General features: G+C 42.4%; 1 protein-coding gene across 1 annotated transcript in view; it reads right to left on the bottom strand.

Annotated features, from left to right (window-relative positions):
* Nucleotides 1-1673: 1673 nt before the first annotated feature.
* Nucleotides 1674-21105, bottom strand: part of CHN2 (chimerin 2) — a 167303-nt gene continuing 147871 nt past the window's right edge. The window contains exons 8-13 of the mRNA XM_063325096.1: nt 20461-20545; nt 17910-18083; nt 16074-16151; nt 8969-9106; nt 7191-7296; nt 1674-3527 (exon numbers count right to left, since the gene is read on the bottom strand). Of these exons, the coding sequence (XP_063181166.1) occupies nt 3356-3527; nt 7191-7296; nt 8969-9106; nt 16074-16151; nt 17910-18083; nt 20461-20545 (753 nt within the window). The 3' untranslated portion in view covers nt 1674-3355. The remainder of the gene's footprint in view (nt 3528-7190; nt 7297-8968; nt 9107-16073; nt 16152-17909; nt 18084-20460; nt 20546-21105) is intronic.

The raw sequence follows: 21105 nt of genomic DNA, 5'->3' as shown, positions 1-21105 counted from the left end.
TGCCTGGCAGCTGCCTCTTCAGTAACCATGTGCTTTGGAGTCAGACACAGCACACGCTGCCCCGTCTCCGGCGCCCTGTTCTCAGGAAACAAAATTCCTTTGCTCAGTGGCCCCGTCAGGCTCGAAATATTTAAACCTGACAGCAACAAGTCTCGCAAAGACAGGGGTATGAAGAAGAGATTTCAGCTGTTCTGCAGCACTCAGGAAAGTCACTACCTTAGAAACCATTAACTTCATTTAATGTTTCACTAAGCGTGGCTGAGACACTTCTGCTTTATGGGTGGCAAGTCGTCTCACCCCGGTAGCTCCAAGGACCAGCTGTAAGGGGGTACAGAGCTGTGCCCATCACACCAGAAGATGGGGCTAGCTGAATGGCAGATGGGAAGCATGGGCGGATGCCGGCAGTCGGGGACTGCTGCTGCACCCACAGCGCTCCACCAAAGGCCTTCTCCAGTAGCTGGAGGGGAACAAGGTTCCTGCCGAACATCCAGCTGCAGACAGGCACAGGTATCTTCCCTGCTTCCCGAGGAGCAGAAACAAAATGACCTAGCAGGGAAGTTACATCAGCTGAAACACAGACTTCTAGAGCATCTTCCAAATGACTCTCACTACTCTCAAGCAGCGCCTCATGTGAGATATATCATCACACTCTGCTGGATGCTTTGAAGCAAAGGGAAGATCCAGTCAGACACATTTTTTTCTGCGTACTGGAGTATAGGTTTGCATTACAGAGACACGTGCTTTGTCTTCTTTAGCAGTCAGTTTTGCAGAGAAAAGTCCGCTGGCTGTTTATTTCCATGAATGGTGAATGTGGACCAGAGACAATCGTATCTCAGAGGTGCTGCTCAGCCCCAGGTGCAATGGTGATGGCCACAGTAAGTCTGACATAAGAGATGAAGGGTGTGCAGCACTAATGTAGCATGGAGGGGACAGGGTCCTTTTATCTCCACACTCAGCATGCCCCTGAGGATGCTTGCCATCGTTTATCTGAGACAAACATAGACAATTCATTAGATATTTGTGTTTTAGGATGCAGAACCATACTGTTCCCTCCATCCAATAGACTAAAAACTTCTTCACTCCAAGGAGACCCTGCATGGGTGTTTCTAAACACACTGCTTTGTACTGTCATTGAATCCTTAGGATGGGGCATGTGTTGAAGACCCCAGACCGTGAGCCATGTCAAAGCTACCAGTTTGCTCATGGTAGAGGGAAAGGGAGAAGCAGAAGTAGAATGGCTTGTTTGTCTTCCTGCAAAAATAAAAAATGGCACTAAAATACTGTTCGTGCCTTAAAAAAATAACTCATTACTGAACTGACCAGAAAAAATAAAGAAAATCATTGTTAGTCAAATGTCTGCGTTCAAGGGAGTGGCAAAGTGCTCTGATGGCATTGATTCCTGGATATTGATTGGATTGATATTGTGATTCATTGCTTGCTTGAAGTTTTACACAGAGGTGGTTCAGGGTGGCTGCAGGAAATAAATGTGTGCATAGGGCTTAGCTGTGGTAGTATGGGCATCCAAGTGCCAATCTGAAACTGCTGACACTCAGTAAAACTGTTTTAAGTTTTCCAAGTAGGAAAGTTTCCAGCAATGTCAGGATGGTAATTAGCGATTGATTTTCATTTGGCAGCTTGCCATGTGGTCAGAGTCACAGACACCAGAAGTCTTTTAACACATTTAATGGGATTTTTCCTTCCATTTACACTATCATAAATTACAAAGCATATTTCACTTCACAAAATAAAACCATTTCCAGATCATTTTTATGACAGTATTAAGTAGTACATAACCTACAACAAATAGTCCTGTAAAAGGCAGGAGGATCTATGGAAGTACTGGGAACTCAGACTATTTAGCATTTGCTCTGCAATCTGGGTTAATCTATCTAGCCCTTAGTTATTTCTCTAGAAGACGACAAATTTACAGTCATACCCTACACCTCCCTTCATTATCATAGTTACACATATTTTTCAATTTGAATAGAAACATGTGCTCCCTGAAATAATTCAGGAAACTGCATCACTGAGTTACCAAGCATATGATACAAACTATCAAGATGAGGGATTATTATAATTTTTTTTTGTATTGAAAATTGAGTTTGGTAGTAAAGTATGTTGATGTTCTATGCTTGCAGAAACATCTCATGCTCAGAAACAGTTCTAACATTAGGAATAAGTTGCAGTTAGACTATGAACTCTGTAGGTCAATGTTTGTGAGGGGAGAAAAATATTAAAATTTGGTAATAATTAAATTTACCAACTCCCACATTTCCTACACATTCTTTCTTTTTTTTTTAAACAAACCATCATGAAACACATTCAAGATAAATACCTACATTTGTAGCAGATTTACTGTACGTTTATAAATACAGAAACATGACAAAACATAACTCGATTTTTACAGAAAAACCAAATCCTTCATAATTAACCCAAAAAAGTGCTAACTTTTCAACAAGGCCAGAAAATATCCAGTGTCCCAGCATCACTTAACTTACATATTACTGTAATCCAAGAAAAATCTGGCATGTGAAACTGATACTACCACCAGGACTTTTGAAAAATTCTCAATAACATATTTTACATTGGAGTAAAAAAAAAAAAAAAAAAAAGAGTAGAAAATACTATGTGTTTCGGGAAATTTCAAATGTCTAAAAGTGTACAGTTTAGGATGCTAGTGCCTAAATGCGAAGAAACCTAAGGAAAGCTGGAATACACACAAAAAAAGAATTCTCCTTTAAAACACTTGCAATGAAAGAGGTATGTCAGGATAATACTGCATTAGTGGTAATTGTTTTCAATATATCATAGCAAAAATGCTGGAAAGAATTACGTGGAAAATAATCAATGCACCGCATTGATTTATAGTTTGTTAAAATAAAATGCCATTCTTTCAGCTAGGTAAAGTAAAAATATCTTTATAATATAGGTTCTGTTTCACAATTGACATATATAATTATGTCTCATGGAGAGGGAAATGTATAGGCGTATACAAGTAACACTGATTAAGTACCTTTTTGCTTCTCTAGCCATATTAAAATATGTTTTGTGTTTCTTAATAAGTTAACAATAAAATTGTTTGCAACTTCTCAAAACAAATATACATCTGAGGCAAGGCAAAAGATACAAGGTAAGAGGATTTTTTCTGACCTTTTTTTTCCCTTCTACAAAAAGGCATATGTCTATGAGACATAAGCTTTCCCTAAACATTTTGGCATCCATCTGCAACTTTGCAGAAATTGAAGTGCAGTCAAGGAACTTTTCCTTTATGTTTAAAAAAATTTAAAGAAATGTTGTTTTTCCTTCCAACTAATTATTTTAAAACAAATGGCTTTGAAGATGCGCCTCTCTTCCTCTAAAAGAGAACATCTTCATTTTCTATTAAAATCTGCACAATTAACTTCTGGTACCGCATGTCATTCAGCGTAGCAAGGGTACTGTCCTCTGGAGGTCTCATTAAAGTAGGTCCAAACACTATTCCCAGGTTTTCAGCATTCATAAAATTTTCCTTTTCATGCAAGGTAACCCTAAAATAGAAAAAAAAAAGAAAAGAAAAAAAGAAAAATAAGTAGTTGTTTACTTCCCAGAAGAAAAGAATATATGCGCCTCAATCTGTAGTCCCACTTCACAACAAGCATTGGTAGATAATGGAATTTTTCAGTAACAATTTCTACTTTCTCTCAATATAGTAACTGCTTCCACGGCAAGTACAATGCAGTTTTGGTGGGACTTTGAGTTCCAGTGCCTTTAAAAACCCCTCAAGTGATTTTTTTCCACATGGCTATCCGTTAGGGTGTAAGAATTAGTGTCAATTGCTTTTTTGAAAAACATAATCATGGTTTAAATGGTGATGTACAGAGCAGGCCTCTACTCTACAATAACTACAGTTCCCTGGTGTGTTGTACCGGCGGTGCGGATGTGCTTCCAAGAACATGAACCCAGATTTTCTTTTGATTACCAGTGATCCCCACGCTTCCAGCCTGCAGGAAGCCACCCATTCACGCATTTCTGCCTTGCTGGCTGCCTCAGGCCAACCAATATCTGAGTGTTCCCGATTGCTTGTTATACTTTAGGGGTAGGCTGAAACCTGGAGCAGCCTGAAGTCAGACTGCTACAAACGCCATCTACCCTTGACAGAGAACAGAAATACTTCTAGGAAGGAGCCGGGGCTGTCTGTTCCCTGACATGGGGCATATAATGTAAATACAAAAAAAGTAGGCTACATGTGGCTGGAACAAACACAGGCTGCCAAGGATGCAGAGAAGTCATCCCTTAGGCCTGCTGGGAAAGGCAAGGTGTGCTCGGGGTTTCCCTCCAGGTAATGGAGCTGGATCACATCAGTGTTGTCGCAGCAAGCCTTTGGCATTGGAGTTGGGTCCTGAGGGTGCTCCTGCATTGCACTGTAGAGGCAGCCCTGGTCCCTTCATCGGTCACGGTCCCTCATGGACCAGACACTTGCCGTTACTAAGTGGAGCACGGGTGAAGTTTCACATCTCCTCCACACGCAACTCCTCTGCCAGGGTGGAGCACATCTGGTTTTGGAGCCAGCTCTCCTGGCAACGGCTGAGACTGGCCTTGGCCATGGCAATTCCCAGCTGGGCAGCAGCGGGGCAGTAGCTTCCCCCATGCCATCAGGGGAGCACAAAGAGGCTGAAACCAGGCGTAATCTGGTCTTCCCTTGTTTGCAAGGTCTTTATATGACTGGGTTTTGCTTCTACTGCTGCAAAGAGTGGCTCTGTCACAGAAAAACACCATTCCCCTTTGCTTTCAGGACAGAAATCTGTTACTGCCCTTACAGATGCGTCACCATCTTCTAACACAGGTATGTTAGCTGTGCTTTGCAAGGAGAAGAGACAAACCACAGCTGTCTAGCCCAAGCCACCTCTACGCAAGTATATGCATAGCGCTCTGCTTTCCATCTGAGGCTGTACGCAGCAGAGACGTTAAACAGCAGTGCCGCGCCACATGCATCTTCCTGGCACCTCTGTGCAGGAGCGTGGGGCTTGCTGCATGCCCTGGGGTGAACACAGAGAAGATGCACAGCTTCACCGACACATCAGCATGGATGGAGTTGTACATATTTCGCCACAGGGGGGACTGCTCATGCTGCTGTATTTCCTCCAATTTTGAGCAAAAAGTTATCAGAAAGACAACTGCAGAAAACAATTAATTAATTGGCTGACAAACTAATTTTTCATCGCTGACATTGTCCTCTGCCGGATTTTTCTGTGCTTTTAACAACAACTTGGTGCAGTTTCTTTTCTGTTGAGAAGCAGAGCTGGTGTAGAGGCTGTGATCCTGGAGTCTTTTCCCTGACACCGGTGCATGTTTTCTCCATGCAGGAAGAGCCTTATGGGGCTGGAGTTGGGACTCTTAAGCTACAGAAGAGCATAGTCAGAAGCTAAAGGATCCTTCCCTCTTTCACATTCACATCTCTCTGACAGATCTGCCATAGGAACTGACATGCACTTGATTTCCGTGTGGATGCTGAAAGCTACAATTTGGGAAAGGAGAGGAAATTCATTGTGTGACTTGCAGGTATTTGAGAGAGAAAGCTTAATCAGCTCTTTGGACTATTTTTGTCTAATCAGTAGTTCAGCTCAACAGCTGCAGAGGTCGTGATCCTGCAGCCTTTTCATAGACTCCTTGACACCGGTGCATGTTTTCTCCATGAAGGAAGAGCCTTACGGGGCTGGAGTTGGGACTCCAGCAGTTCATGGAAAAGAAGGAAGGCAAGTCAATACTTGGCTATTAAAAATTTGCTGCAGGGACATGAAAGTATGTCTGTGTGCAGGTCCCTGGCTTGTCTACAGCCTCCCCGGGACTTCTTAAAAGCCAGCATGGTTCATCCTGAGTTGCCCACACATATGTGCTGACAAGGGTGGGTGTTTGCACATCTCATTTCTGCAGAGTGCGAAGAAGCTCCAGCGTGCCCAAGTACTGTCTCACCAAAAGGAAAAATTACTCAGTTGTAATGACCTCAGCCTATTCAAAATGAGGAAAAGGCTCTGCATAATGAGAACCCGATTGAGCATGAAATGCACTTCACACAAGCTCTCTGATGCAATTTTATGGGAGTTGAGGTCTTTTTGGGTTGGCATTAATAGTGCAGAAGAGTGCAGATCAAACCCAGAAAGTACTCCAAATTTGCAACCGGGTTGCAAGTAGTGGGACAACTAAGAAGAGATCAAAGGCTAGCTGTATAAGAGGTGAGTAGTTTTCTTCCCCCCTTATCCCTTTTTCTGTTACTTCCAAGTAGCACCATAAACTTTAACCAGAGAAAAGGGACATCTTGGGCAATATATGCTTAAACGAAGGCCTGCTTTGAGATGGCAGTGCCAGTCTTTAGTCAGCTTCAGTTTTTAAAAACTTACAAAGAAGACTTCCCGAGGCATGTAAATACCCAAAGTAGCAAAGAGGAGTTAGCATAGTATTGAAAAACAGTTCTTAGTGAAAGTCATTTAATGAAAGTGAGGCACCCTCTTTGTAGCACTTCGTAATTTTCCTAGGTACCTAGCTGAAAACTTGGCAAACTTGGCAGTACATTCCCAAGTCACTTTCAAAAATGAAATTCAGGCACTTCTGAAAACTTTGTATGTCTTATGAAGCCTTATGTATGCATTATGTATGCCTAAAGAAGCTTTGGAAAGCAAATGTGGCAGAGTGTGTTTAAAACCGAAAGAGATACAACTGGCAAGGGCCTGTATTGCTTTTACTAGTCGTATAAATACAGGCCCTACTTGATTCTTGGCTTAACTGTGATGTGAGCAAACAACTCGTAAGAGACAGCTCTTTCCTTTTAGAGTTATGTGTCGTTCAAGAAGACGAATCAGGAGGTAAGGGGAGGCAGAAGAAAAACACGATCAAGTGACTTACTGCAGCACACCTAGCACATCTCTGAAGTACCCACCATTCCGGTATTTCTCAGATATTATCTGCCTCAGAGAAGCATGACAAATCTCAATTAACTCTTCAAAGGTTTGTGATGATCTGCCAGCAAAAGGATCTATATGTATGCATAGCCAACATGCATTTATACAAACATAGCCTGCCTGTTTATTTGTAACGTTACTGTTTTACCGGCAGTGCCACTAAATGGAAGCTTTATTGGTACTTTCAGTAATACCTCTCATTCAAAGCAGAAAATTGTGAAGCTCTTCAAGAATTATCCCACATGCCAATTAACTCACTTTTTGAGATGAATCATTAGGTATCTAAGTGTCTCGTAGTGCGCAGCAGGGAGTAACATCAACACTTCATGTATTGCTTCTAGTCGTTCATCAGGATTGGAGATTTCTGTAAAAACACCAAACAGGATTAATGTTAATAGAGCTTTCTACTTGTAAACATCAATAATTCAGGAAGCTAAGTTATTATTATGGTGTCATTTACCAGCCATTGACTGTGCTCGGAGGGATAAATATTAAACTCAGAAACATGCAGCTTATCAGCAACTTTTGCATCCTCAAAAAAAAAGACTTTACAAAGAAATCTGCAACAAAGACCACGGGATAGTCATCTCTATGGTCTGTGGCTCTATCTACAGGCCTGTATAGGTACAGTATCTGAGCTTTGTTAAGTGCTTCATAATACTCTGCCTACAACTGACTTTTTAAAATCTTACATAAGATTACTTCCATTAGCCTTCAATACCAGACGGGAGTGTGGCTATAAGCTTTAGACTGTGCTTGAATGTGTAAATTTAGCTAGAGACTGAAATGACATGGAATTACATAAACGAAGATTTCTGAACACCTTTAAATACATAGGTATCAGTGATCGGAGAGCATCAGTGCTCATTTGGCAATCTCTAAAAATCTGAGCAGGATTTACATGTATTTTACATGAAAAGTATGGATTCCTAAGCTGTGAACTGAGTCAGAGTTGTATTTGTTGCGTGACTTTCCATACAAATGGCACCAGCAGCTTGACATTTTAGAAGATTAAGAATCTTTACGTCCTGCTTTTAAGAGATTGGCGTATCGATGTGACGGGAACTGCTTCCTCTGGGCATGTTCTTTATAGAACAAGTGATGAGCAAGTGTAATTTCTGTGCCAAGGAGGAAGAGGAGAGTGCAGAGGAGCAGTATCTGTGGTTGCACGGGGAGTGCAGGGTGGGGGCAGGCAGAGGGGAAGGGAAGGCAGCGCAGTCACACAGGCAGGCCGCTCTGCCTGCTGCTTATCCACGTACTGGGTGCCATTTCAAAATTACTAAGGTTAATTGTTAAAGAAGAAAGCATGCTACTTCTTCAGACACGTCAGTTCTTTGGCATGCTTTGCTAATAATCTGATTTTGATGCAATCCATCTGGTGAGTTTTCATTAGGGACTATCATTACGTGGAAAGCTATGCCCTGGAGAGCAGAATTTGAGGCAAATCTCAGCTCGCTCTGACAACATGATGGCAGTGAATGCTGCTGTCCTCCTCCTTCTCTGGTAGTGTGCACCCACGACCTGCCGGCTCTGGGTGGGGGGTGACTGTCCGTGCCTCCCATCTGGACACGGGTTAGATACCGTAGGACCTAACGAAGAGTGGATGCGCCTGAACTGTGGGGCAGGTGTGGTTCGCAGTGTGCCTCGTTGCTCTGATCCCTCGCTGACTGAAGGAGGGGACCTGCTTGTCAGTGGTGGAGATTTGTTGCCAAAGGAGGCCACCACGCAGGACATGGGGAAAATGGTGGGTAAATGGGAAGCATCCTCAAGGCTCACACTGTTTGCTCATCCCTGACCTGTCATAGATCACCCGGTGTTGCATGCGTGACACCAGCCCTGGGATGGTGTACCTGCATGATGTCCCATCTGCAATAATATTCAGGCAGAAGTTTCAAGTGAAAGAAGGACATGACAGAGACGTAATGAACAGAACGGTGCCCGACTTATTGTCTGTCTCTTCTTTTTCTTTAAGGTGGACAGCTTTATGGATGGGAAATGTAATTAAAGATCAGTACACATTACTACGCAATACTTACTTGCTGCCTCTATGAACTTGGAATAGGTGTCATAGGTGATCACGGGAATCGGCAAGTCTCTGAAGTACAGCTTCAGTGCTCCGGCAATGATGTTTATGTCTGGATAAATAGTGGCAGAAATATCAGCCTTGTCACCATCTGGAAGAGGAGGAAGAAATCTTTTTGAAACCAGGCTAATTTTGACTGAAGCAAGGCTAGGCTTCTAATTCAGATTTATTGTCTCCAACCTGACCAGAAAAAACAACCTGAAAGCATTTGGAAGGCTTAAATGAGAATATATTGCTACCGACTTTACAGTATATGAATGAGGAATGGTAGGTTCTTTATCTTTTAGTAAAGAATTTATTTGCGTACATCTTTTGGAGAGGCTAGTGATTACACCAACAACATTTGCAGTGTACCATCTCACACGTAATTTTTAATGTTGGATGAAAAATCATGTTAATAATATATTTATTGAATTTGGCCCACTTATTCACTGAAAATAAGCTATTAATAACTTGTTCCGATGTTGTATTTTGTATCTGCAGATCAATGCACAGGAGTACGAACCATTCTTTTCATTTTCACTTGGGAAAAAAGAGGCACAGAGAAATAACATAAATTTCTAATGACCCTCAGGAGGAAAATTCAGAGTAAACATCCAAATCTTGTAAGTCCTGCACCAATCTATCTATACTGATTAGCTAGCAAGAAAGCTGCCTGATTTTCTGGATGTCCTCTAATGTCCTCGTATTTGACTTATTTATTTATAGCAAAGATTTGAATTTAAATAGACATGCTATGGCATTTAGCTATACAATTTATTCTGAAATGTGTATCGCAATTTGTTAAATGAATATGGATACTTGTAATGGATGAACAGCTAAATAGATGAATTATGCAACTGAAACGACATACATTTTATTTGCCACATATTATAACACAGTTAGTCGGAACTCCATTATGGAACACTTTTAATCACATGAGCTTAACATTTGGAAGTGTTGCTGGTAAGCCCTGACCCAACACATGGCTTGCAACAAGTGACATTACAAGAACTAGCGGCGAGGTTGTATCACTATTATTTTTCGTGTCCAAATGACTACATCTGTTCTGTAATACCTCGTACCCTCATACCCACATTTTTCTCCAGACCGAGAAATTCTGTCCTGCACTCCTGGGGCCTGTCCTTGGTGGTCCTCCAGTAGACAGACCAGGTAGGACACTGGTCAAGCAGGGGCTGAGGCTGTCTGGATTTAATCCCCAGCTTTACCTCAGGCTTCTTTGAGATCAGTTACACCCCGTAGTCCTTATTCCCCACCTTTCAAGTGAGGATAATAGCACTTCCCTTGCAGGAGGTGGTGAAGATCAGGACCATACGGTGATAGGGGCGGTGAGAGGTTATGCTTGCTTGAACAATGGAGAGGAGTTTGCTTGTATCTGCCAGGATACAGGTGCAAGCACAAGCTCGGGCTGCTACCACCAAGGCACTGACATGCTGTAAAGCCATGGCCTTGCTTGTCTCGCAATAACCAGTGCTTGTAGACATGCCCTGATACAGACAGATGAGTGGGTGTGCTTGATACACGGCGTTTAAGATGGTGATAAAGGCTTTCACAGCAGAGTAAAAGAGTTTTTATTGATTGTAGACATTTTAAACAAACCTATGGCATTAATCTTGGAAGGGATATGTCCTGTCCAATGTATGCACATAATTCTCATTAAGACTAATAGCACTACATGTTCTCATCAAGAGGAGATTATATGCTTAAGTGTTTAAAACAAGTAGCCTTTCTTGATGCAGCTGAGCAGTCTGAATACATCCATCAGCATTTAATTTAATACAGCATCAATAAGCCCTAGGAGGATGTTTACACTGCCCCAATCTTTTGTTTAATCCACACGTTCCAGGCACGGCAGCATTAGTCTTGTAAAGCTTTGTGTGGAGAGCTCTATTTAATTGATGGACACGGAGCACTCAAAATGCTCCACTGAAAACAGATACCTCCAAGGAGCCAGCAGCTGCATCAGAACAGATATAGCAAAGCAGAAGGTTGCATCTATTATCCAGGTCACCAGCACACTAAATGGAACTGTTATTTATTTAGTACTTTTACAAAGCAGCCCAGCAAGCTTCCTTAAAGGGGCACTTCAGCTAGAGTTACTTCAAACTACAATGTACTTCAAACATACCTCTTATTTACATACTCGCGTACTGTAGGAAAAATGCATTAATTCCTGCGTCAAAGATTTTTCTCTTCACTTCAGAGACAAATGTAAATCCATTGGAAATGTAGTGAAGATTATTTTAAAGTGAGCGTGACAATACATCTGTTATAATATACATTCCTGAAGTGGGTATGTAGGGGAAGGTGGATTTTTATTTTCCTTTTGTAGATTTTGGATCCCACCTCCCCCCCCCCGCCCCGCCCCTGTCAATTTCAGCAATTGAGGGCCCTTGGCAGGCTGCACTTATTTCTTACCTCACTAAATTCCTGGATTTGTATTTTTATTTAAACACACTTAAAATTCCAGAAAGAAAAGTTAATTCATTGACGGTAAAGTCATGACATACTTCACAGAGGATCCTCTGCAGTAGCAGATGAACTACTACAATAGATGAACTACATCTATTTTATATGGTACCTTCTGCATTACCACAATCATTTTACTAACTCTCCCATACAGTATCTTTCCTCAGACTGTAATTAGCATTTCCAGTATCACTGCAGTGGCCATATGTTAATACAATCTTTTTTTTAAATTTATTTTGGATTGCAAACATATAGTCAATTTCAGCTTTACAAAGCTAATCCTACCCAAACCCTGTCATGTCTCTTTCCTTGTTACTTTGGTCTCAACAAATTTTGTCGCATTATGTTGAAGTTTGAATAGCTGAAGACAAAGAAAGTCTTTATTCTGTTCCTTAAAGGTTTCAGCTAACTTTGGATGCCATGTTAGTCATCAGCTAACATGGATGCCAGAGAATGAAATGGAATAAGTATTATGTTCTTAAAGCCCTGGCTATGCCTTCTGAATGTGGAATTACATTTCTACTTAGGCTCCTTTTTCCTTAACACTTTGTTTTTATTGCACGACCTTTGCCATGCTAATGTGCTTCTGTGGTTTTTCTTGGATTTGGCGTTTGACAGGTTTTCAGCTACACTGGCAAAAGAGTGCGAGTATGAGTTAGGATGCCTCTAAGTAATCATGTAATATTTAACAGCATAATATTTTTAGCAAGTGTATTGTACCAGCCAGTCATACAAACAAATGGGGGGACAGAATGCACTGGTGACAATGGCAGCTCTGTGGATAAAGCGCACAATGAGGGTTTTCTGGATGCCACAACCCCACAGCTCAACAATGCTGACAGAGAGCAACTGTCGTTCTACAGCACCAACATTCACCAGATTAAATAAATCCACATTATTCCTCTCCTTCTCATTACAAAAATCACTAAAATGGAACATTGTCAGTGCCTCAGAGAGCCTAATGCTAATTTACAGTAGGGGTATTTACACTGGTTTGCCTTTGGAAGGGAGCCTTAGTTGAAATCAGATGAGGACCAACTTCTCCCTGTTTTAAAATCAACTATTACAGCTCCATTGGGCCCAAATAATATTACGTGGGATGCCATTCTCTTCCCGAGCTGTTAACTTTCAAACCTGCCTTTGCTTTTCTGTTCTCACTACAATTCTTTGGAAGCAACAAGTGAGTGTCCCTTTGGCCCGGCGGAATCGGTCAGAGGGAGGACAGGCTTCTCGTCACTGTGCCCCTTCAGCTGCATGTGGAATCAGCAGGAGAGGGACCCTACGGCCGGGTCAGCCCCTGCACCTCATCCCTGTATCATCCCGTCTTCTGGCTCCTGCGGCTTGACAAAGAGCTTGTGAAACCAGGAAGCTTGATGGCGCTACTTGAAGGATGCGCCCTGCGCATTAAACGGGGAGTTCTCCTTGCTTGTTTGTTTGCAAACCCATTTATTAAAAGCTGAATTCCCAGAAATGCAAAAGCGTCCTGGCATTCTAGCCAGGTGCCTGGGGACTGACTGGGAAACGATGGGCAGGGAGGGACCTCTGTAATGGCAGAGTGCAGTGCTCTGCTACTGCAGGCACCGCGCCATACAACCCTTCTCGTAAACCCCTCAACCTCCATTTTAAAACTAGATGAGGTTTTTATCCCTGCTCTTAGCAGAAGGTTGTTTCAGAGCCTTACCTTCAGACGGTTTAAAAATGGTCTTTAAATTGTCAGACTAAATTTATTCCTGGCCAGTGTGCATCTTCTAGTGTTGTGCCAGGACTATCCATTAGATTAAAGAGTTCTCTTCTCTGGTTCATACCCCTGCTCTCAGCTTCTCTGACAGGTAACTACCCCAAGCTCTTTTAAAACACATTTACCTTTTACTATGTGGTGTGCTCCAGAGATGTTTGAGATAGTGACGTTGCCACAGATACGGCCATTTCTGCTGCAACGCCTATCTATTAACCAGAACCGCTCAGGAATTTTCCATTTTATATTTCAGAAACAATTTTTCCTATGTTTCCTTTTTACTTTCGAAAAATATGTTAATTTCCTGTAGTGAATGTGGAAACAACAGTTTCGTAGAACTCCCCACAAACTTCACTTTCTGGGCAGAAAATGCAATTTGAACAAAAAACCTTCCAGGCGTTGCTGGAGGTGAGACCTGCCACCTGGCTCGCACCCCCCTTCTCTCCCAGCTCTGTCACCTGGGAAAGAGATCTGGGAAATTCCACATCCTTGGGAGAGTCCACTCCCTGCTGCTCTGGCTTCTAGGGCTACGCTGGGGTAACTGGGCAGTAGAAAAGCAGATAAGCATCCCACCTGCGGGAATGGGATGCAAAAGAGAAGGTGGGGTCCCTGTCTCTCTAAACTTGGAGCTGACTGGGAAGCCAAGCCCTGAGCTGTCAGGTTGGAAGCGTCTTGCCAATTCAACCTTCTGCCAGCTGACAAGCGCCTTCTAGCTGCACAGCCCACAAAGCAGAACAAAAAAATTCTATTTTGGTTTTCTTTAAATCCCCTTCTGCACAAGAACCCCAACTCCTTCTGCTTTTCCATCTCAGTTCAGGGAGAAAACATTTTGAAAAACTGGAAAGTGAAGTTCTCAGCTTCTGGTCTCAGCAATACTCTAGTGATGCAGTTCTCATAACAAGATCTTGTTCACCGTTCCACTGGTTTTAGCATTATTCATTGCAACACTCTCTCTTTCCTTTCTTACCCCTTTTCCCTCATGAGATTGTTAAAAGAAAATGAAGACACAGCTTTTTATCAATTTAAGCCCAATGGTTTTCCCCGCAGCCTGTGTATGCAAACTCAGTCCTTGCTTTCTCCACTTCCATGTTTACCCATGCTTTTTTTCCTTTGGAAATGCCATACTAGTAGTGACCTTACTCTTCCTGTTTCTAGGTGCTGCCTTCTTTGCCAGTAAATTGCACTTTCTTCCTTGCTGTGGGTCTACTTCAAGTGTGTATCGCCACCAGCTCATGTTATGAGTCTAGCCAATAATAAAAGATACGCTGTCTGTAAAACTGAGCTGTCTCCAACAGTTCCAAGCATTTGCAAAGGGAACTACTGCTGCAGCAGTGCTCAAGTCATGCTCAGACATGAATTTCCATCTGCTTTCTTCAAACTCTTCCCTCTTCAACCTGTGCTTCTCCTTCTGGGTTTCATTCAGGTTGGTACACTTAGAGGAGGATTAACAGACGGAAAAAAAGGGTTTGCCACCTGCAGGGAGCAGAGTGGGACCTATGGGGACTGTGACCCTCTCAGTAGCACCGCTTCACATGGCACATCTGCAACATGGATCTTCCTGTGATAGCAGCCATATCACTGTGCATCTCTTTCACCCAGATCATGGCTGACCTATGTGTGTATATGCGTATGTTCACAACTGCAGCATCCAACACATTTTAAAACGTGTATTTATTTTTTTTTTTAAAGAGTATTTCAGTATAGCACGAAAAGTCACTTCGGCAATTTCTAGTTGGACTTTCTTTGCCAGTGATGTCTGCGTGACAAACTCTCCAAACAAAAAAGTATTCAGCCGCGGCCAGTGTAAGAGGTGCCACCCATAGACCTTGCTGGCCCTGCCCAGCCTCCCCCAGAGCCCCCTCACCTCCTGCCCATGGGTCCCCAGGGCCCCAGTCCCTGCCTGAGCGACATCATAGCTGTCTCCAGCTGGGTCATGGCCATGCCTGTGCCTGGCCGTGCACCCTTCTGGTCGGTACCCTGACCCCCAGGCTGACCTTCTGGCTTGACCTGGACCTGCCTCGTCCCCATGGGCTTGCAATCACTGGGCTGTGTCTAACCCTATTCCCTAATAGGGCAGAGGTAACAACTGAAAAAATTAAGTAGGAAGGAAAACACTATTTATGGGAAAGGAGAAGAATATTTATGTAACTTCTTAAATGTACTTGAAAGTGTGTTTTCTGTTGATGAAGGCCATACTCTGCACTCACATATATACTTAAAATTAGTCCTGTGTGCAAAGACTGTGCACAACCAGAGCCAAGATAATCAGTTAAATCAGTTCAGAAGGGCTACTAGGATGATAATCAGGCAGTGTTTAATTATTAGTTTTTCAATATGTGCTGTACAACCAATGTCCCCAGTGCTCCTCTCATCTGTTGTGCAGATGCAATCACGTGCGCAGCGGTGTGGTGCTTTCTACAAGGCTACACGTGGAGTGACTTCCCAGTTGGAGTTCCTGGTTCTTAAACTCATAAATAGATTATCGTATTGTAAAGCACTGAGTCTACTAAAAATAGGACTAAGAACTTTCCCCTGGTACTATCTAGGCTTGTACTTGAACTAGGAGCTCAGGCTGTGCTGCTAGGTTGAGCAATCATCCCGTCCCCCGAGCACTTAGCCTTCTGCCTACCGTTACTTACTGTTTAATTATTCCTTCCAACTATGAAATATGCTTTCTTCTTACGAAGAGCACTACGGATTAATTTAAGAACTCAGAAGAGACAGGTTGCTTTCTGTACTTCTGCGTATATGCCAGTTTCATTACCATGGTACCTACATAAACCCCAAAAGAACTGAAAAGTCCTAGAACTGAAAGCTTCAATTACAAATTGTTCAAGATTAAAAAATGCTATACCTCGATCAAAGGCCATTTTCACATCTTCAATGTGCTCAGTGAAGCCTGAGACTCTATAGAGGCCCTCGGACTTTAAACCTGAAACAAAAAGTTCCTGGTTAACTTTGCTTCAGTATCCAACAAATATTCAGGCTTACAAACAATAAAGCAACAAATCTAGTAAGTGTAGCAAAATATTAATTGTAATGTGGAACTCTGGAGCATTTAAGGAAGGATCAAGATAATTTTAAATTGTTTTTTAAAGAATTAAATAATTTTAGAATTTAGACTTTCTGATTTTGTTAGGCACACAGTTGATTATGTTAGAGGAAAATCTTGCAATTTGCTAATGGTGGGGCATGTGATGTTATCATGATTTATTCATTTTATGTAGGAGATTTTCCTGGATTTGACTATAATTAATAAAGCTTTAGAGGTGTCCTTTCCTTTTACTAGTTGCTTAATGATAAATACCAATGCAAATAAGAGACCGCCTTTCCCTATGAGCACATTTATTCCCAGTTCTGCTGTCCGCTTTTATTTATACACTGCTGACAGATGATGTTCTCATCCACATCAGCACATCCCTTCTACAGTTCTTTAACCGTGAGAGACCTGCTATTGCTCCAGACCAACATGAAATGCAGGGCAGCCCAGCAGAGCAGGCCCAGCTAGCCAAGCGGAGTCACACACGCGTTATTTATTTTAATCCCAGAGCTCCTTATTGTGGCTACACACAGTGCTAACCTACTTATAAGATCTTTGTTTTCTTAAGAGCGAAACGCATACCTTACATAGTTCTACAGGAATTAAAGAAAGAAATTCAAAGACGTTGAAAAAACAGCGGGCAGCAGGTTTTATCTTAATCAATACGTGTACAAGTAAGTGATTAGATCTCAAATGCAGCATGGCTTCCCGCTATATCATCAGAGCAAAGCTCTTCCGTCTTAGTCCAAACTATTCTTTCTATTTGTCCCTGCAATGATGATATAATCCTGGTAGAGCTTTACGGAGCAATGCAGGGGATTTACTCGTAAATCTTTGATTCATTTCAGTAGATGCTCTGTGGCTTTGAAATCCCTATGGCTGGTATCATCGTGTTGCCATGCAGGTTACTGCGATGCCATGAATTCAACATTATGAGATTCCCGTGCTGAAGCTATGACTAACAAGGAAATTTGGCTTATTGGGCAGCACGACATACACGTTTGCTATCCAAAGCAAAAATACATGATCATTACTCTGTTGTGTTGGAGGGGGTATGGTTTTTCTCCAATCTGGCATGCTTCTGCGTAGCAAAAACCTGTCACAAGCTGGAGCTTTGGCTGTGACATGGCGCCCGAGCCGCAGCATCCCTCAGTCAGTAGCTGAGCATCATGCGAAACCCTGCACAGTGTGTGACACACCACAAAACGTCACAGCCTGTGACCTCACTTCTCTGAGTCGCTTCCAGTCACTTGTGTTCTCTCGCCCATAAGGTCCGGAAAGGTTATTAATAATGGGTTTGATTTAAACCGATTACTCTGGAATTAGAAGTGTCTCTAGGTATGTTAAAAGAAAATAATGAAAAAAGACACACAAACACGAACTTAAAGTTCACTTTAAAGTTCACCCCTTTCAGAAGTGTAATGTAATACATGTTTTGACATGTTTTCAGAAAGCATTTCGGGAAATTGCATTATGAAATGTCATGATTTAATTTTCCCAGCTAATGCAAAGCAATGTATCACCTACGCTAAAAAAACCACCTTCTCTCATCCTGTCTTCGGTGTGCATGAGCATACTACCCTGTCCTAGCTAAGCATGTAATTCAAGTCTTCATTTAATCATGTCTGCTGCTTTCCTAAGCACACAAACCTCTTGCTTCGATCTCTCGAATGCAGGAATCCACAACCATCGGCCTCTGGGTATTGTGGGCTTTCACCAGTGTGGTGAGATCGCAGCAGTAGACTCGCTTTATCCTCTTGAGGTCTGGCTGGCAGTCGTTGGGCACGTATTTGGAGCACTGCTTATGTACGTTCAACCCGCAGTCTGTAAACAAAGTTGGCCAGGTTAATTAATCAATGCTAATGCCGATAGGTCTTGGCTAACAATTTATTTCCTTGGGCCACATGAAACAAGGGGCATAAAGCTAGAATAAATAAGATGGAGGTGGGAAGGACAAGCATGGAAATCTCCTGTAAAAAAAGTACGGTGGGCAAAGTGAACTCCAGCATAGTCGTTAAAAAACTATAAAAGCTCTGGATGTCCTTCACACACCTCTGATACAGAGGTGACTGCTGGTGCAGTAGGGGTCAGTTCACCGCCGGACACGTAGCGATTGCATTTGAAACCATGGGACTTAACTTCTGGGTATTTTAGTCCAGCCTTTTATAAAATTAGCACAGTAATGACTGTCTTCTGCTGGCTAGCTTGCGGCTTAGCGCTGCTAAAGGGTGAGGGACCTGAGATTCACCTGAGCACTCAAATTGTGACAGCTCTTTGAGGCAGTGGGCCTCCCTTCCCTTCCCCACTCCTGCATTTTGGCTCGCTCTGCCACATCGGCGGCCACCCCACCCCTGACTCATCACTTCACTGGGGACTCAAGTGAGCCCTGTGTTTAGTCTGTAGGTCAGTTCAGGCATATAAAAAATGCTGTGAAAGGCATGGTGTAAACAAAAGTGATTCATTTTATAAAATCGTTCTTGGTGTTTTCCTCCAGAATCAAATCCTACTCTTGGTTGCACGGGTGGGTTTCTATTAACTGCTTGATCTCCACAAATTGAATTTTGCTAATAGGTTCAAACATTCAGCCAAATGAATGTATAAGCCTCAGTAAAGCAAACACGAGTCAGATTATCTCAGAGAACTGCGATTCCTGTTTTAATGCCTTCCCAGGCATGCCCACCCCTGACAGGACCTTTTGGGCTAACCTAACATGTCTATCATCACTAATAAGTTATTTACTGGTTTTTCATGTTGATTTACTGCCCGAGCTATTCAAAAATGTAAACACGTCTTTATTACTTGCAGCACATTTCAATATTATTCTCTATAAAATATTCATCAAGCAAAATCATATCATCACTACGAACACACCTACACATTTAATGGAACTGGTGTTTTTTGTGTGTTTCTCCATACAGTTATTACTGCATAATACATTATTGTTCTGTGAAATCTAAACAAACGTGAGCAGCTGCAGTTAGGATCCTCCCTGTATTATTTTCAGTGCTGTTGTCCAAGCCTGTGAAGTTAAATCCAAACGCATCTGTCTACTTAGAGTTAAATGTTGGTAATTTAATGAGGGAGAGTATTACGTTTCACACTAAATAAATAAGCCTTTTCATAAGTTTAATATTTTATGTATGTGAACAAATACACCTCTATGCATTAGTGAGGTCGGTTTTTGCACACTTGTGTTTAAGATCAAATAGCTTGAAAAGCAAACTACTATTAATTTTCCTCTTTGTTTTTAATGTCCTTCTCATATTCTTTGTGTTGCCATCATTCATTTACAGGCAGAAAAGACGTAGCAGTAACCGAGACCGCACTGATTAAAACTGTGCATTTCTGAAAGGTGTTTTGACCCTTCGAACTGCTGTCTAAACTTTAGGTAACCTCCTCTGCCCCTGAAAGGCAGATGTCAGGGTCGGATGTGTTCGGTGCCGGCCTGAGACCCGCAACGCCCAGAGGTCAGGGCAGGGAGAGGTAAGACAGAAGCATATTCGGGGGAGACGCTGAAGGGATTGAAGGTCCGTAGAAAGAAGTTATGAAACCCCATTTCCAATGCACTTGCTGAATCCAAAAGCTTGTGATGCGACAATTATTGCATTTCTGCGAGATGGTAATTTTTCACAAAAGAACAAACAAATTTAAAATAATTAAAACACTATTCAAATGCTATAGTTATAGAGGCACCAGAAAACAAATCCTTCTGGGAAAATGAAGGTTGTATTTTTTGCTTCGCTTGAGGTGGGATACTTAAGGCTTGCAGCCACGCTTGGTGTTTTTATAGGACACAGGTGACAGCCTTTTTGCAGACAAGGGCATTTCTCAGCCATTGGTGGCAAAAAGATGAATTGTGAAGCCTAGCTGCTGGCTGGCTCTGCCATTTCCAGAACTTGTTTCTTAAGACGTAAAAATATTCAGGGATAACTTAATGACACCATAAAGCACAATTCTTAATGTATACACCAAGGCATATATGCACGACCGAAAGGATGTCACCTTCAGCGACCAAGGGCTGGTGGCTCCATTTCTAAACCAGATAATGGGGAAAATGACAGCATTTTAACTTGCGCGGGAGGATTTCTTGCCTTGTTTTGTACCGTAATCCTACCCCCCTCCTCCTGCAGGGAGTGCTGGCTGGGGGCGGGAGGGAGAGCCGAGCACTTCAAGAGAAAGACAGAAAATGTTGAAGGGCTACCTGAACACCTCACTCCCTGAGCGATGAGACCCCACATGAAGTTGGCGCAGTATTCACACCAGTGCGGACCTCGAAACGTGTGGACCTGTAATACAAATGGGGGGGGGGGGGGGGAGAAATGGGGTCACTGGCAGGCAGATGGTCTGACAGATGGAACAACTGAAACTGATAAACAACAGAAGATGCAGTACGAGAAAAATCACACAGTGCCCACATCTTTCCAAAGCCTAGATGAAATAAACCATGGGAACATAAATTTGCTTTGATCTTGAAGTTTATCTTTCAATAGGTTTAAGATAACAGAGAACTGGGCTGCACTGAAAACAAATTGGTTTTGCTAGCTGACATTTTAGCTATCACAGAGGGGAGGAAACCAGGTTCACCAGTCAAAGGAGAAAAAAGTAAAACTAATAATCCAAGGAACTCTAGTCAGTGCTTTTGTTTGACTAGTTCAGACAAAACAGGAATGATTCAAACGCTCTTCAACAGATCACTTGAAAGTAGGGGAAATGTCGTGACAGAAAGTCCCTTTGAGTGCACCACGTTTTAGTTCCCCATAAATGTGTGTGACCACAGATCTGGTGCAAGAGCCATGTTCTAAGAGCACCGGGCAGATTTGAGCACGCTACAACTATGGTGTTACAT

This window comes from Chroicocephalus ridibundus, chromosome 2, assembly GCF_963924245.1.
Source record: "Chroicocephalus ridibundus chromosome 2, bChrRid1.1, whole genome shotgun sequence".
Taxonomy (NCBI): domain Eukaryota; kingdom Metazoa; phylum Chordata; class Aves; order Charadriiformes; family Laridae; genus Chroicocephalus; species Chroicocephalus ridibundus.
This window is presented reverse-complemented; position numbering and strand designations above follow the sequence as displayed.